Source organism: Delphinapterus leucas, chromosome 21 (assembly GCF_059928025.1).
Source record: "Delphinapterus leucas isolate spDelLeu-1000000601 "Yukka" chromosome 21, BTC_Dleu_Yukka2, whole genome shotgun sequence".
Taxonomy (NCBI): domain Eukaryota; kingdom Metazoa; phylum Chordata; class Mammalia; order Artiodactyla; family Monodontidae; genus Delphinapterus; species Delphinapterus leucas.
Window position 1 is genome coordinate 14,400,913 of NC_143149.1, and position 15,866 is coordinate 14,416,778.

Consider the following 15,866-nt stretch of genomic DNA (forward strand, 5'->3'; position numbering starts at 1 on the left):
ATCAAAACAAGTGAAAACTCTGATTCATGATTGAATTCAACCTACAGGTATTAAGAACCTGCTAGCAGACACACTGTGCTAGGTACATGGAGTTAAAGACTATTTTAAAAGGCAAAGATCCTGGTACTGAAGCATTTACAAACCAGGGATAAAATGTAAAGAAAATGTCTTAAAGAAGCATTGAAAAGATGATGTTGCACAAGCACTTTCTGTTTTAGGAAACATAATGTTACTAGTATCCAGTTTACAACAAAGTATTAAACCAGGATTCTACTGCAAGCAATTAAAATATTTTTGCTTAATTCTACATATAAAATATTATGCAGTAATTTAAAAAATAAGACAGCACTCTATACACTGACATGTAAAGATGTCCAGATACATTAAGTGGAAAAACTAAACTGATCCCATTTATGTCTGCAAAAAGGGAGGGGAGATAAATTATATGCATAGTTCATGGATGTGCTTAAAAATGAACCAAAAAATTCTGGACAGATAAGAAGTAAACTGTTAATGGTGGTAACTTCTGAAGGACAGGCAGCTGGGGGAATGTTCACATTTTCATTTTTCTCTACTATTTGAATTTTTAGTATATATATATATATATGTTATCTTTATCATTAATTCACTTCTTTGGTCATTTGATTCATTCATCACCCATTTAATGAGAGCCTACCACATGTCAGGAACAGTTCTACATGCTGGGAATACAAAAGTGAACCAAACTACTAACAAATCCTCATGGAAGATACATTTCCTGGTGAGAGACAAGGAAACAAAGAGTCCATCAGATGCTGATGATGAGGGCTAAGGAGAAAAATAAAGCAGAAAGAAATGGAGACTGCAGCCAGAAACACGGAGGGACAGAGAGGCCCCGAAAAAGGAAAAGAGTTTCTCAACGTCAAAACTATTGACACTTGGGTCAGATGATTCTTGGCCGGGGGACGGGGTGCGTAGCCTGGAGAGCTGTCCTAGGCATCATTTAGTATTATTCCTGGTCTCCACCCAACTAAAGGCCTGCAGCCTCTCTTCCCCCCAACCCCAACTAAAAATGTCTCCAGACAGTACAAATGGCCCCTGAAGCTCAGTCATCTCCAGTAGAGAAGTACTAGTTAGAGGCGCCACAAGGAGAAAGGCCGTGGTGGCCTGGCACAGTGGGTGAGCGGAGAGCAATAAAGGAGATCCTTTTTTAGATAAGCTTTTCATTTTAAAATTATTCTAGAGTTTCAGAAAAATTACAAAGACAGTTTCCCCTACTGTTAACATCTCACCTTACTATGGTACATTTGTCACAACTAATGAAATAATATAGATACACTGTAATTCACTAAGTCCCAATGCCCTTTTCCCGTCCCAGGATACCAGCCAAGACAACCGCATTACATTCAGTCATCGTGTTCTCTTAGGCTCCTCTGGACTGTAACAGTTTCTCTGATTTGTCTTGTTTTCAATAACCCTGACAGTTTTGAGAAGTACTGGTCATGTATTTTGCAGAACGTCCCTCCACTGGAATTTGTCTGATGTTTTTCCACATGATTAGACTGGGGCTATGCGTTGAGGGGAGGAAGAGAACGGGGTAAAGTGCCATTTTCATCACATCACATCGATGCTGATGCTGACCCTGTTCACTGGGTTGAAGCAGCGCTTGTCGGGTTTCTCCGCAGCGGGGTACTTGCTGCCCCCTTCCCCTACTGTGCCCTTTGGAAGGAAGTCGCTACGTGCAGTCCACACTTAGGGGTGGAGAGTTATGTTACATAAATTGTTTAGAGTTCTTCTGTAAGGGAGATTTGTCTATTCTCTCCTAATGTCTTTATCATTTGTTTTCATCAGTATGGCCTCATGGATGAAGGGTGAAGGACGTCGGATGTTCCTACAAATAAAACAAGAACAGGGGAGTGACATGCTCGAACCTAAAGTGAAAGGGCTGCTCTGGTACCGGGGTGGACAAGAGAAGGGAGGGCAGCCAGGGCAAAAGCTGGAGGGAGACCAGTTAGAAGGTACTGCAACAGCATGGGTGAGAGACTGCGGTGGCTCAGCCTCAGTGGTCCTGGTGGGGGTGGGGAGAAGGGTGACATCAGGACCAGCTGATGAACTGGAGGGCAGAGGCGGAAGGAGAGAAAGAGAGAGGCATCAAAGAAGATTCCACAGGTCACGTGCTGAGCAAGAACTGAGAGGTCAGGTACAAGAGAGGGAAGCCTGCACTGAGGGAGGAACGGATTTTAGGGAGTACGATCGAGGGTTAAGCTTTAGACATGTTAAGGTAGAAATGCCAAGTAATGACTTCAAGTAAGCAGTTAGATGTGTAGGAAAGGTTCACCGTGGAGTGAGAAACTTGAGAGTTGTCAGAATATGGAAGACGCTACATTTAAAACCACAGAACTAAATGATCACCCACGGAGAGAGCACAGAGACAAGAAACAAAAACCAAGGACAGAGACGTGCTACTCCCCAAGATCTAGAAGACAGAAGACGAGAGGAACCAGCAAGGGAGACCAAGCAGCCACTGGGGCAGAAGCAAGAAACAGTGGTGTGACAATGACAATGGTAAGCAAACCAATCTTTCTGAACATTTGAAGCCTAACATGAGACCTTGAAAATGACCCATTAATACTGGCTGATGCCATGCTACTCCCACCACCACTGGTGCCCTGGGCACGCCCTTCACCCCCAGGGCACAAGGAGAAGGCTCAACATGCCAAACCACTGCAGCTGTTCCCTCCCCACGGCATCTCGAGGATCCCTCAGCAGCACCTGCAGCCTTTGCCACCACCCACTTCTCTCACAGCTGGATTCCCAAACACCTGGCTCACCCTTCACAACTCACCCACCACGCACGGTTCTTCTCACGGGACACATCACAGCTGGAATAAACTTTTTCGACCACATTCATAACTGAGACCTCTTAAAACCCTGAATTTACTCTGCAAACTTGGCTAACAGAATGCCGTTGTAATTAAATTATTAAATGCAAGTCTTTTGATCAGAAAAAAATTCCACTTTCTAGGAGATCTTGTTAACCTTACAGTAATTTACCCGAGAACTGTGAACTCACGTTTCACCTTAAAATGCCAGAAAAATTATGGCTCTTAACTCTATGCAAAACAAACAGTAAAGCAGGGGAAACACACCACACACACACACACACACACACACACACACAAATCCTAAAAAGGTACTAATACCATTTCATCTAAAAAAGTACATTATTACCTAGTGCTCACGCTTATGAAAATTAAACTCTAGAAACCATTTTACCCGAAGGCTACACTTTGATATTTAGAAGGTGATCACACTACTTGAACTTACAGTAATCCAGGATTTCTTCTGTGCATTTTCCAAAGTGAAAACAAAGAATGTTTACTTAGTTCAGCCTTTAGGGAAAAGGGCCTCAGGTCCAAAGCTTAAATATCTTTAGTACAGATTTCTGAAAATCCATAAATAAGAGAGAAAAATCATTTTTCTGGTAGAAGTCAGATATTAATATGCTCATGTTTCTTCATTTGCGAGACTTTCATGTAAAGTGTTCCAATCTGTGACCGCACAGGCTTCACACAACAGAACACAGCCCCGTGCTGAGAACACAACTGCATAAGTTCAAACATTGAGATCTAAAGCTGAAGGTTCAGACGTTTCAGATGCTTGAGACAGGGCGTTAGGTGGGACACTGCATTACACAATGCATACATTCTATTAAATGTATGTTTATTATTTAGAGTCGCAACTCTTACACACGCCATTAGTCATTCCAGCTCTCTATCCAAGAGGGAAACAGTATCAGACTCTCCATGCTACATATGATAATAAAAATACACAAAAATATTCAAGTATTTTGTGTTTTCCCTCATCATACTCCCATTTTGTATCCACATTAGTGAGAGCGTCACTAGAATTGAACTTATTACTGAAATTTAGAGCTTAATGTTCGGCTTGAATAGCGTCACATTTTAAAAGTACTTTCTAGAGATGTCTAAATCATGAGGGAGATGACTATGTTTTCAAAGAGAATTGTCACAAAGTTGTTAAAAGACAATATGAAATGTAAATGGCTCCTGCTTTTTAAAAATATTGTATATTAAATAAACGTTTAATGACCTCTAAAATCACTTAACAGGAGTCAAAAAAGAGTACTGTGTCTGTCTTAGAAAGCCTGCTTGTTACTCAGCTATAACCAATTCACAGCTTCCAGGTGACATTTACAACAGAAAAACCCCCTGCATTTTTCTAATAAATTATAATAGCCATAGACAGTACTTTTAAAAGCTTTCATTCTTAACACTGAAAAATTAATGGGTAGATCTTGTTTATTTCTGGGTACATACTAAATCTCTTTAAGCCATCTTAATACATTTTTTCAGTAAAAATGGGGGTGGGTGGCACTATGAACCCAGAATTGAACAGCAGGCTCAGGATTGGTATATATCACTTAACTGCTTCTGCTAACTCTGTATGTTGTTAGCTTTGATTGGAGCTGCAGTAAGTCTGATTACTCCAGCAATGACTTAATTTAAATACTGCCTTCAAATGATCAACAACTGATTCCAATTTAACTGAGAACAGTCTTCAAGCTATTCATACTGACAGTACACACTGCAAATCCCTCTCCTGGGCACATAATTCTTTTGCAGAACCTAAAAGCTTCAGCATTAACATGATTTAATCAATTCGAAATAATTTTTTGGAAGTTTTCTTGCCCTTAAGTTAAACAGACTTCCTAATTTTTAAATAGCCTCCATATAAACTCTAGTATGTAATTTACCTACTCAATGAACCTATAAAACTTGCCTGTGGGTAGTTTGAAGAGGACTGTTTCTAGTTGTTGTTTTATTGTGACATAAAAGACAAGACCAACGAACAAGGGCTGTGTGTACATTTCTGGCTAGACTAGGCATCCCTGTGCTAGTCTCTCCTCTTTCAGCGCTCCAAAACATGACCACTCTCCGTTATTACCCATCCCGCCAACCACTTTCTCCTCACCCACACTCCAGGGCAAACTTTGCCCACAGAGAAGCTCAATAAACAGACTGTTTACCCTCTTGTGATATAAGAGCATTTCACCTAATATATTTTTCTCTGCAAATAGAAATCATTTAAATGATGTTTTGGCAGTCATTAATACTGGCCACTCTTCCACTCCCAAAGTAGTACAGTTTTTATTATGGATCAAATTATGATGCTCCCTTTTGTATTTAGGTACAAACCTCAGCCTTTCACTAAATACGGGATCAGGAAAGTGAACGTTCCACGTATAGTAGGTACGTGGAAGTCGTGGTAGAGACTCCCCCCACTTCCTCTCCTTAAAATGTTCTCTTCCCCTCCTCTCTCTTCCTCCCACATCTCCGAGGAGATGCGACCCACCCAAGCTACAAATAAAGACACCCTTAATGCCATAAAACTGTGCCTTTCCTGCAGCTCTTCCCTAAATTGTCCCTCACACTCAAATGCCCAGTCACTGCCGTTGCTGCAGCTGCCTTCAGCAGTCCACAAATACACACAGGTTCTTTCCCACTGAAAACAGCTTTCATTCAAACCTGCACTTCCTTCAAGCCAACAGCCTATTTCTCACCTTCTTATGTTTGCAAAGAGTAGTTTCTCAGTGCTACCTTGACTTCCTTAGAACTCCCTCCACTAAAGACATTGTTGTTTCTACCCTCAACTGTTCCACATGACCTCAGATCCACCCAGGCAACAGAAGCAGCTTCTTCTGGTGTCAAAGGCTAATGTCAAAACTAATGCCTTTTTCTCAGTACTCATCCTCCCTGACAATCTCCGATTTGACACTACTCACCCTCCTCCCCCGTATGTGTCCTTCATACTGTCACAAACTGCCTAAAACAAAGAGGTGATACATACAGAACGTGTAAAGGATGGACAGCACTAAACTTTCCTGATTCTCTCCAATACCCTTTTATAAGCTACACCAACTCTTTCACCTTCCAGTTTGTCACTACAAATTTCTTTCAACTCTTTTCACACACACACATATTGTTACCCTTAAAGACATCATCCCCTCTGCCCTTATCATAAAGGATCACCGCAGAAGCCTGCATTCCACCCTAACCTCCAACAAGTGCCATGGAACAACTTCCCCCACCCCAGGGATACCTTCAGACTTAAGTTATACAGTGTCTTCACCCACTTCCCACTGCAAAATAATAGCTATTCCACTGAAGATAGAGTGATTTCCTACGTCCTTGAAGAGTTTCACCACTTCCCAAATCACCAAGTTTGCAATCTAAGAAATCAAATTTAAAAAAGCAGCTGGCAGTCATAAAACCTGTGATCTAGCCCAGGCTTTGTCACTAATCATCTGTGTGACTTCAAGGGAGTTAATTAGTCCTTAGATTCCATTTCTTTATTTGAAAAACTAGAGACTGGACTAAAATCTTTACAGCTTTCTACCCTCCACAGATACACATTCTTTCCCCACCTCCTTTTTCTCTCTCTCTTTGTACACACACACACACACACTCCAGAAATTCAGGATTTCTATGACTTTTTATCTTAACTGTCAAACCTCCATATCTCAAGTCATCTAGACTTGACATTTTTTTATTTCTCAATTTCTCAAAACCGTTCTTCTTCCATTTCTGCTGCTGCCACTTGGTTCATATTTGTATTTGTTCAGGCACAGCATGTGAACCGCCTTTTGGTATTCCTGCTTTCTTGCCCCCATACTATTTAGCCTACATACTGCAATGAAATTAGTCTCATCAAAACTTCTTTGTAATGTCACTCGATAGTTTGAAATATTCAGTGTTTCCCCTTATCCTTCGGATTAAGTACGTCCTTCTTAATCTTGTATTAGAAATCTCTGACAATCTGACCTCTACCTACTTTCCCAATTTAATCTCCCATATTACTTCTGTTTCAAACCAAAAAGGTGTCCTTCCCACAGTCTTGAAACCACCAAGCTGTCCTGAGCCCATGACACCACCTAGTGGCGGAGGCTGTAAACTTGCAGCATCGCCGCCTTTCTCTTCGAAAAGACAACGCAAACGTGCCAATTTTATTTTTTCCTGCCCTTTACTCATCACACACAGTTTCGTTATTTCCACCTTTCTCTTCAACATTTCTTTCTTTCCTCTCTTCTTAACCTCCATAAAATTTATCTTCTCTATCTTTATAAGCCAAGGTGAGCCCAGGTCATAGATTTTCTGTTTTCCCTACGCAAAGAAAAAAAGGCAAGCCATAAGAAACGTGAAAGAAGGATTAAAGAAACACTGATGATAAACCAACCAACCCTTTTCCGAAAGATAACATGGTGTGCTCAGGTCTTTTTTCTCACCATTCATCAAACCACAACACCAAGGGTTTCTACAACTTGCTTTACGTGTATTTCCTCTCCGTGAATCACTGCCTCCTGATTCACTCTTCCCCCAGACCTCACCCTATCCTAATATCCACCTAGCTCACTGAGGTGCTATGATGAACTACCCTGACCCAGATGGGTCTCTCTTACCACACTGGAGATAACTGTTTATTTGTCCTTCTCTCCTGCTGGTCTGTAAGCTTCTTGAGAGCAGGAACCCTGCTTTGTTCACCACTGTTTATTGCACCTGACCCAGTGTTTGGCACAGAGGAGATCCACAGTTGTTGGGTGCATGAATGGACAGATAGATGAGGATTAGCAATGGAGAACGGAAGGCAGGACTGATGGGTGGGAGGGGGTGGGGGATAAGGAGGGATAACATGGGAAAACAATACATCCATCGTTGTAAACTTAACAGAAAATCCAGGCGCAACCACTAGGCCAGTAACAACACTGCCGATGGGTGCCCTGCAGAAGGCTCTAATTTCCAGCAGCTCAAAAAGAGGTCATCAACCAACTCAAGATACTTCCAAAGTGGCTACAGGCGATGCCAGATCAGCGTCCCCACTACAGAGCTTACTATGAAGCATTATGCTTGCATATTTTACGAAGATAAGAATTAAATAATTACCGATTTTCCTAAGTGGTCTATAGAAGACATTTAATTACAGATTTATCTCCACATAAATAATAAAACTTTGGAATTAAGCAAGAATTTTGGCAATATATTTAAATCTGGGACTTAAGGAAAAGATCATTTTTTTAAAAACTTTATTATGTGAAATATACAGATTCCTCATCTGATTGAATACATTTTTGAAATAAAAAGTTCCTCCCAGACCTGAGGAGAGAAAAAAATGCAACTTTCTGATCTTGGTTAAATGAATTGCCTGCATCACTCATTTCAAAAACTCCTTACCAGTGCCTAAGGACAAACTAACACTTGCAAATTAAACAATTAGGTGAGACAAAAAGACACAGTTTGGCTTCATCAACTATATAATTTGGTCAAAAGAAAGCTTACCTGCTGCAGTTTCCCACTCATAAAGATTAATAAACAAGACACCTGGCCTTATGGCTTCCTGCTATTAAATCAGGTCCTTTAGGCCACAAATTAGGCCATGGAGACAACATTTAATGCAACAATAATGCATTGAATTTGATTTAGTTTACTGATTCTATGTAAAATCTGCAAAATTTGGGTGGAAAACAGGTGGCAGTAGACTTGTTAAAGGAGTTAAAATAATCTGTAACATCCCTTTCACTTCTAGCGTTCAAAGAAATGACTACTTCGGAGACAACTTGAGAGCTAAGTCTAAAGACATACACTAGGAAGGCATGGGATCAGGGGGAGGAAAACAGTAGTAGTTTGCATATAATTTTTAGATTCCTCTTTTGGCACCTGACCATAACATGGATTTAAATGGTCTACTAACATGGTGCAAAACCACTAGGTGTACTTCTAGTGACTAATTAAAAGATACAAATGAACAGATATGCAGGTGGCCTGAAATATTTTTATGAAGTCCTCTAAGAACTTCACTTCCTTTCAGAGTGACAAAGAATTAGTTCACTTAAGATATTCATTTTTCAAGTAATGGGTACACAAATGCACACTTTATTCAAATCAAACCCTACTATGAACGTGTTAAATGCCATGTTTGACATAATTGAGTTATATTCATCGTTGTTTTTAAAAATTATGTAATGTTTTAAGCACTTTTACACCCATCTTAAAGCTTAAGTATATAGAAAAGAAAGGGGGATAATAATTCCACTTGTGGAACCAGAGAGCTGTCCTAAAACACAAAGCCAAACATCAGAATTAACCTATATACCTGGAGAAACACACTCTATGAGTAACTGCAGTAACTCGATGTGCTGGATAACCACAACGCTAAGAGTAACATGAAAAAAACATCACCATCACCTAGTTTTAACACGTGCAGCTATCTTAAACTATTGAAACCTATCTCTGAATGTATGACGCCTCAAGAATCTGCTTTTGTGAAAGATACATAAATAACTGAAGATCGTTTGCCTTTTAAATCTTTTTCCGATTTCAGTCACTGTAAATAGGAGTTGCTTAACAAAAGCTATTTAATGAAATCATAGTTCAGACACATGAAGGAAAAAAAAAACCTCTAACTGCACAGAAAATATTTATGAGTTTACTTTCCTAACGCATACAATTGCGTCCTTGTTTTCAAAGTCCCGCAATTCACATCAGTGGGAACAAAAAAATTCTTAGACACAACAGAAAGTTAGCTTCCTAGAGGAAAGCACTTAGAGAAAGAAAAAGCACTGAAGAACCAGAATCTCTTAAAAAAAAAGATCTTAGAAGTTTCTCTTCCAAAAAAGAAACAAACGGATAGCACAGTTGCAAATGTTTAGCCCCGATATTTATCACTCACCTATGCTTAACTACATTCAACCAGTTACAACTCAAACCTCAGGACAGCACTCCTTCAGGGCACAAAACATCTAAAAGAACTCGGTGACTCCATTTCAAAGATCCCATCCCTTAGCAGTTGGCCTCTCCTTTCATCACACCAACGCTGTGAATATCTTACAAATCGCAAGAAATTAGCCGCGGAGCGACATCAGATAAGTCTTTAACAGGCACGCGTGTTACCGGAGAGAAGAAAGTGGAACGCGCGTGTTGAGTTTCCGAGCTCCGGGCGAGGCGGAAGTTCTCGCCCAGAAGCCGCCGGGAACCCCGCGCCGCGGCTGCCGCTTTGATTTCCAGCAATGGCTCCGGGGCCAGAGCCGGTGCAGCCGGGGCCGCCGCCAGCTCGCAGCAGCAGTCGGGTAGGTAATTACCATTCGGGTCACGTCGCGCCTTAACCGCTCCCGCCCATCCGCCTCCGCCCACCCACCCGAATCCAGGGCCTGCCCTGAACTTTCCAAGTGGGCAGGGGCCTCGGCACCACCACCGTCCGGCGGGTCTCTTTCTTTCCATCCCGTCCCCAGAGCGCCGGGGGGCGCTCGGTCCTGGACTGGACAGTGAGGGGCAAGCTCCCAACGAGCCGGAAGCCCGCCACCCGGCAGCAGCAAGTTGCTCGTCCCGCGGGCACATACGGCTTCGGCCCGGCCGCGCAATGGCACCGAGTGCGCCGCTGCGCCCCTCGCCCACCGCCCTCAAGCCCCAACTGGTTTCCTTCAAACTTACAGCAAAGTTAGCCCGAAGCGGCGGCGGCGCTCTCGGGGGCGCGCACCTCGCCGCCTCAGCGCGCCCCCGAGCGGGGTCCGGGTCGGTCCGGGGCCTCACTGGCTCCGCAGGGCCGCATGGTATCTGCGGCCCGCCCTCGCTTTCCTTGCGCCCCGCTCTGAGGCAGCGCCCCGCCACCTGCGAGCCCCACTCCAAGCCCGGCCGGTGCAGCCCCGGCGTCTCACGCACCCGGCGCCTCACGCACCCGGCGCGGGATATATCCCTCCGCTCGCAGCCACGCCCGCTCGCGCCGGCGCTCTTTTCTCCCGCGCAGAAACTCGACCCGACTTTCCCTGGCAGCCGGAATCCCAGTCCGCGGGGTCCGGGCTACGACGCCCCGCCAAGGGTCAGAGATCTCCCAGCAGCTACAGCAGCCAACTCCTTTCCAGGAGACCAGCGAGTGTCCAGGATGACCTAGCGACACCGCGAGGAACAGATTGGGGCTCGCTCTAGTGCCGAGGTTAGTTATGGCCAGCACACAGATTTGTGCAGGTAATAGGGAATGCTCCCTACTAGGAAAGGGGGAACATTAACTTAGCTTAAAAAAAAAAAAAAAAAAAAGAGCTAAGGACTAAAGAAAAAGCTTCCCACGCCTCCTCCTTTAGATTCACGGGAACCTTCAGGGAATTCCTAAATCTGAATTTGAATGTCTTGGCTGTAGGTCTGCAATTGCTTGGTGGAATAAAATCTTCCAAAAGGTCTCAAAAGGAATGCAGTTAGATCGGAACCTACTTCCTTTTTCAATCTACAGTACACTAAAATCCCGGGAAAGTGAAAACGCTTCCTTCGCGACCTCTTTGCGCAGAGCTGGTTAGACCCCGGAACTTCTCCAGCCGTGGTTACGAACCCCAACGCCGGCCTCCGCCGGCGGACACCCCTGACTCCCAGGTCTGCGGGACAAAAGGCAGCGGTGCCGTCTCGTGCGCTTTCCCACGCGGTAAGTACACCCCGCAGGCTGTGAACGCAGTCTGACGTGAAACTACAAGTTCCGCAGGGAGAAGGGGAAACCCCGGGCGTCCAGAAGGCCCACTCGGGGAACTCCCCCCACACCGGAGCGCGCAGTCCGGGCATCGCGGTGCTGTGAGCCGGTCCTCAGCGCGGGCAGAGCTCCAGGCGCCGGCTCAGCGCAGCCCGGAGTGCTCCCGGGCGCTGGGAAACAGCCGGGAGAAGAGGGCGGCCTTGACCTCGGAAAGTTTGTGCAGCTCGAATACGTTAACGCTGTGAGGACAAAGAGAGATGATTTCCCTGGAACCGGTGGAGGGGGCTGCTGGAAGAAGTACGAGGCAAATGGGGGTAAGGGAGTCTAGGGTTAAGGAGAGAATTTCCCTATTTCAAAGTTAATGCAGTCTCCTCTTATGCCATCTCAAAGAAGGTGATGCGGGGGGGGGGGAATGTGTCTAGAAGGTCATGGCTGGGAAGGAAAAATAATGCCTGCAGAATGAGTGTGCTGATTCGTAGCACTAAGAGTATGTGGTGTATTCCCTGCGCGTTATTTAGAATACACAGAAATTCACACACCCAGCAAACATCATCATCCAAACACTTGGCCACGGCAGAGCGCTCCTGGAGTTACAGGTGAGTTTCATACATGGAACACCTCGAAAGTAGGTTATCTGGTCTCCAAGCTCAACTCGTTTGTGCCCGTTGCCGAATTCTAACTCTAAACAAAACACAATCACACACGAACGCCAACAGTTTGTTGGGGCGGGATGCGGGGGGCGGGGGAGGAGAAGAACAGTAAAAGGTAAAAAGACACCATCCCATAACGTAAAATCACAAGATTTTTAAAATGACACAAAAGAATTCCTGGAGAAAATTACCATTCACTAATAACTAATAACGCTTACTTGGACTAAAACATCTGTTTGGGAATCCCGGTTTGCCAGGTCCACTGAAAACCTAATTGCCTGAAAGAAGTTGCACTTCGTCGCCAGAGGAACAGCCGAGAGCCAGAGATGGAGATTTCTCAGTCTGGTGCTGCCACGTTTTTACTGATCCTTTAGCCCCAACGGAACGAAACAGAGGTGCCTTTTTGCTACCAGCTAATTACCTTCACATGAACAAGAAATGTAGTACAAGCTCCACGTTTGTCCTCTCAATAGTCGATCCTCCCTAACCCAGTACCCAAAGGCTCTAGAAAATGAGGGGGATGGGTTCCCGAAAACAAAAAAAGCTTTCCGCCAGCACTGCCTCTGCATCCAGTCCACCCAAGCTGGTATTTGTATATTAGATATAGAATGGGCCGGAGTGGGTGGTAAGTGAAGGCTAGGGTGACGGCGACGGACCTCACGTCCACGTCCCAAGAGCGCCCGGCAGGTCCAAGTTCGCCGTCCGTGCGGAGAGCGCGCGCTTTGCCGGGTGCCCGGACTAGAGGGCGCTGCGCCACTGCAGATCACGCGGCACCCAATGCGCCCTCCCTGGGCACCATTTCTATAATAAGTTACATTTGAAATAATGCACAAACAGCATAGCTTTTCAAGTTCTTTTGAACAGTGCTTTGTAAGTATTTTATGAATTCCAAAACCTATGCATACTGATCTTTCATTCCCGAGTCAAGCACAGCCAGGGCGGGTGTGCAGCTCGCCGAGCGGAAAGCCGGTAGGATGCACACGCTTCCCTGTACTAGTCAAACACCCCACGCAATTTCATTAACGTTTAAACTTAAATACGGAAAGACTTGCACTCCAGAAAGAACTCACCCGTCCAGCCGAGTCCTCGGTGTTCTGCTTTAAAGTCCCGGCAGGTCCGTAATCGCCACGCGATTTGAATATTTGTTACAAGCCGTGTATGAAGTACCAACTTTGCTTCCCTCGGATCTTCAGCATGTCGCCAACGAGAGTGCGATCCGCCCGCGCCGCCCAGGTGGCCGCATCTCCGGAGGCTTCCGTCCTGGGGGAAACTTGAGCAGCAAAAGGAGGTGAAATGAGAGTGCGCGAGGGCTAGAGAGAGGGCCGAAGAGAAACCAAGTTTGTCAGGACATGTCCGGGCAGCTAGCCGCCGAGTTTAGGAGTTGCGGCCGGGAGCTGCGGCGGATCACTGCCTCTTTCCCCACTCCCTCCCGCCTGGAGGAGGTGGGGGAGGGGAGGTGACGTCAGCGCCCCGCCTAGCCCCCAGCCCCGCCGCCCGGACGGGATTCTCCCGCGGGGTCCGCCTCTTGGACAGTAGCGGCCGCGAGCTCGGAAGCTCGGCCGGCTCTCCTGCCGCAGCGGTGTCTGTGGCCGCTGCGGTCCCGACAGTGAAGCGTCTGCCCCTCTCCACCCCGCCGCGTCTCCCGGGCTCCGCCGAGCGCCGGCGTTCCTCGCACTCGGCGCCGGGGCGGCCCCGCGGCGCGCACCTCTCCGGCTGGCTTTCTCGCAAGCCCCGCTCCGGCCGCGTTTCCCACGCCTCGAACTGCAGGTGATGCTCTTCCTCTTCTGCAGCTGAAATTCGTCGCGACGTGTCGCCTGCCGGGTTGTTGCAGGGCGGAAGCACGAACAGTCTCTGCGGACTAGCCTGGACGACTTGTACTTTGTAGCCCTCCAACTTTAGGATGTGATCTATTTTAAATACTTGTGCTCTAGCGCTGTTTGCGGTCTTTGTGTTGAAAATCACGGAGCCATATTTTAATGTTCAAATCCTCTCCAAAAGCGCCTACGTTTTTACATCCTACTCTGAAGCGTACAAGGATCCAAGGGGTGAAGGGAGAGGTGGAGGAGGAGCCAGTTTCTAATGTTTCCTACAAGTCATCCGTAGTGATGGGGGCCAGTACACAAATCAGTCGGCTACTCGTGCTGTAGACTAAGACAGATGCAAACGCTGTTGAAGTGGAGTTTGTAAGTGAATACGTCCTTTCTACGTAAGCGTCCAGACTCCAGGAAAAAAATCTGCTCTGGAATATATATATTTTTTTAACGCCGCTAAAGTACCAAAATAAAATCTCCTCAACAGCGTGAAATTCCCAGGGAGCCATTTTTGTGAGTTGACACTGTCCCCAGAAGGTTAGCATTAAAATTCCCTGGAAAAGGGCAGGGGGCTGGAGCGGGTTCTGTTAATACCTTTGCAGCCGTTGATGTAAATCTAGCGGTCAGTTTAGCTGGCTGTTATCTCTGGAAGGCAAAGAGCAAAACCCCTAGGACACAGGAAACATGGCAAGGAGTTAAACAGTTAAGAGAAAAGAAGATTGTGTTGGAGCATTGGGTGTGCTTAGCCTTAAGGAAGTCATATAACTTCTCTAAATTTCAGTTTCCTCATCTGTTTCACCTTGTAAAAATGTGTGTGTATTTCCATTCAAAAATATTTATTTGCCAGGGAGGCAATGCTCAAGCAGGCACTTTTCCCCAGCATCATATACAGTTTCTAGTAAGCACATAGGAGTTCATCAATAGTCCTTGTCTTACCCTCCCTGGTTCTTTGCAGTGTCTGTTTTCTCATCTATACAATTAGGAAGAGTTACAAGGAGGTTATCCCAAATAATTTTGTTATGGAAAGGAGAGGAGGGCACCCAGAAGGTGCCAGATTCCTGAGGGAGGGGGAAATAAAAGGACAGACTGACTTGAAAGGCCAGCCTGTTAGTGCAGAGGACAGACCTCTCATGCTTCACTATTTCATCTACACAGGCTAGCTCCTTTTATGTCAATAGTTGAAATTAGAAATTGACTGCAGATTGTAAGTTTTTTATAAATAATACACATAAGTTCCCCCAGATGCTGCCATGCAAGTCAGTCTGGTTTGCTATACTCACCTTTAGCGTTATCATAGGTAAGTCAAATTATTTCCAATAGAAAAAGAAAAAAATACAAACGAGAGGAAATTATATATAATAATTGATGGTATTAATAGAAATAGCTGCTTTTTAAAAAAACAAAGTGAAAGGGGCAGAAAATTTTTAATAAAACCTCTAGACCTGCACTATCCAATACCATAGGTAGCCACTAGCCACAAGTGGCTAAGTAAATTAAAAGCCAGTTCCTTGGTCTCACTAGCTACATTTGAAGTACTCGGTATCCACTTGTGACTAGTGGCTGCTATATTGTTCAGGGCCAATGAAACAACATTTTTATCATGACAGAGTTCTGTAGGACAATGCTGTTACAGACTTTGCTATTGTTTTTGGAAGGCTGCATCAAGCATTATATTACAATTTCCATGCATCCAACACTGAGTCAATTCCAAAGTTAAAAAAAAAAAACAGAATCACAGAAGGATTCACTCATTTCACAAATATTTATCAAGTACCAACAGCAATATGCTAAGTGAAACTATAAAGGACTCAAAATTTAATGAGTTAGGTGTGTTTGGTGATTAAGAAATATTAACATGGCTTAACATGGCCTTTCCGTTGTTTTCAATCATTGCTGACTACGAAAA

General features: G+C 44.9%; 2 protein-coding genes across 7 annotated transcripts in view; one reads left to right on the forward strand and one right to left on the reverse strand.

Annotated features, from left to right (window-relative positions):
- Positions 1 to 13,794, reverse strand: part of FAT1 (FAT atypical cadherin 1) — a 122,023-nt gene extending 108,229 nt beyond the window's left edge. For 2 of the 4 annotated variants that reach the window (XM_022571048.3, XM_089903665.1), the window contains exon 1: positions 13,220 to 13,792. The gene's annotated coding sequence lies outside the window, so the exon portion shown is untranslated. Of the gene's footprint in view, positions 1 to 10,481 lie in introns of all 4 variants that reach the window. The other 2 variants (XM_022571047.3, XM_089903664.1) reach the window with 2 other exon arrangements.
- Positions 9,416 to 15,866, forward strand: part of LOC111173431 (uncharacterized) — a 122,320-nt gene continuing 115,869 nt past the window's right edge. Inside the window, exons 1-2 of one of the 3 annotated variants that reach the window (XR_002644190.3) lie at positions 9,416 to 10,980; positions 11,182 to 11,457. Coding sequence is in view for 1 of the 3 variants with exons in the window: in XM_089903666.1 (XP_089759792.1) it covers positions 10,411 to 10,938 (528 nt within the window). In the remaining 2 variants the exon portion in view is untranslated. Of the gene's footprint in view, positions 10,981 to 11,181; positions 15,300 to 15,866 lie in introns of those variants that run through there. The other 2 variants (XR_002644191.3, XM_089903666.1) reach the window with 2 other exon arrangements.